This window comes from Penaeus monodon, chromosome 24, assembly GCF_015228065.2.
Source record: "Penaeus monodon isolate SGIC_2016 chromosome 24, NSTDA_Pmon_1, whole genome shotgun sequence".
Classification (NCBI taxonomy): domain Eukaryota; kingdom Metazoa; phylum Arthropoda; class Malacostraca; order Decapoda; family Penaeidae; genus Penaeus; species Penaeus monodon.
In genome coordinates this window covers 31,266,071-31,267,511 of record NC_051409.1, presented here as the reverse complement: position 1 = coordinate 31,267,511, position 1,441 = coordinate 31,266,071, and the positions used below count along the sequence as shown (strand labels likewise).

The 1,441-nt window shown below is 47.9% G+C and overlaps 1 protein-coding gene across 3 annotated transcripts in view; it reads left to right on the top strand.

Moving 5' to 3' along the window:
• Nucleotides 1–1,441, top strand: part of LOC119588720 (probable sodium/potassium/calcium exchanger CG1090) — a 38,169-nt gene that overhangs the window by 12,172 nt on the left and 24,556 nt on the right. For all 3 annotated transcript variants that reach the window (XM_037937362.1, XM_037937360.1, XM_037937361.1), the window contains exon 2: nt 39–296. In XM_037937362.1, coding sequence (XP_037793290.1) covers nt 39–296 — 258 coding nt within the window. The remainder of the gene's footprint in view (nt 1–38; nt 297–1,441) is intronic.

The following is a 1,441-nucleotide window of genomic DNA, read 5'->3' as shown; positions in this document are numbered from 1 at the left end:
CCTCCCTCTTTCCAACCTGACAACCTTCTTCCCCGCAGCGCCTTCGGAGGATGTGTCCGAAGCGATGTCTTTGTCGTCGTCCTCGTCTTCGCGCCACCTCCTGCAGACGGACGTGTGGGGAGGGGAGAACTGCACCCAGCCGGCGATTGAGCAGTTCCCACGGCCTCTCATGTCCTCGGCAGCCAGGAAGAGCGGCGGCCTCATCCTCCACATCCTCATCTCCTTCTACATGTTCCTCGGCATCGCCATCGTATGCGACGAGTACTTCGTGCCTTCGCTCGAGATGATCTGCGATTGTGAGTAGCGACGGTGTTCGTTTGCTGGAGATCGGAGGGGAGGAGAGACTGGGATATAGAGTTCAGGGTCGGAATGAGCCTCTTTTTTGGACATCTCCCTTGCGTTGGCTGGAAATAGAAAGGAGGGGAGGGGGGGGAGACTAAAGTGTGGCGTTTGGGGGTGAGAACTGGGCTCTTTTTTCAGACAGTTATAACCGGAATGGACTGTCGCGAGATGACTTTCTGAAGGAGGAGTGCGTTGATGGAGAGAGAAGGCGGGGACTAACTGTGACGTTTTGGGTGGGATGAGGACTCTTTCGGACATTTCGCCTGCGTTGATTAGAGATCAGAAGAGGGGAGGGGAGGGGCGGAGATTAAATTGTGGCGTTTGGGGTTGGATCAGGCGTTTCTCTTGCGTTGGTTGGAGATAGAGAGGTAAGATTAGACTGTGACATTTTGGATGGGACTGGAGTCTTTTTCAGAGAGTTATAACCGGAACTGATTGTCGAGTGAAGACTCTCTGAAGTATGAGTGTGTTGACTGGAGACTGAAATGCAAACGCTAATTAATGAGGGATTAGGTGGGACAAAACATCTTTTTTAGACATTTCGAGGTAAATGGAGAACTGTGGGTTGCTTGCTTGTTCTTTTTGTTTTCGTTTTGGCTTAATGAAACAATGAGTGCGTAGAAAGAAAGAGAGACGTTAATTATTGGCGTTTTGGGTGGGACTAGGATTCTTTTTCATACAATTATAACCGAAATTAACTGTCGAGTGAAGTCACGGTTAGAAGGAATCGTTAAATTCTGACGTTTTTTGGGTGAAATTAGATTCTTGTTCCGACATTTGGAACCGAAATTTTAACTGTGTTATCGTCCGAAGAAAGGTCTAGGCCTCTGGAAACATCATGGTTTAGTGCAGGTGTCGGTAACATTGCTTGGCACAGGGACCAGGAGCCATGTCTACAGGCTTATAACATACCACATCTAACTTTACACATAATAAACGGAGGCAATGATAAAAAAAAATAACGTAATGGGTATATTTATTTTATATAGGTAATGCCATGTCCATATATATAGAGAGAGACGATTCTTTTAGTCGAAGGCTCAGCATGAGGCGAGCGGCTGGGCGAGGCAGTATGACCGAGGGCCGGATGATATGGCAT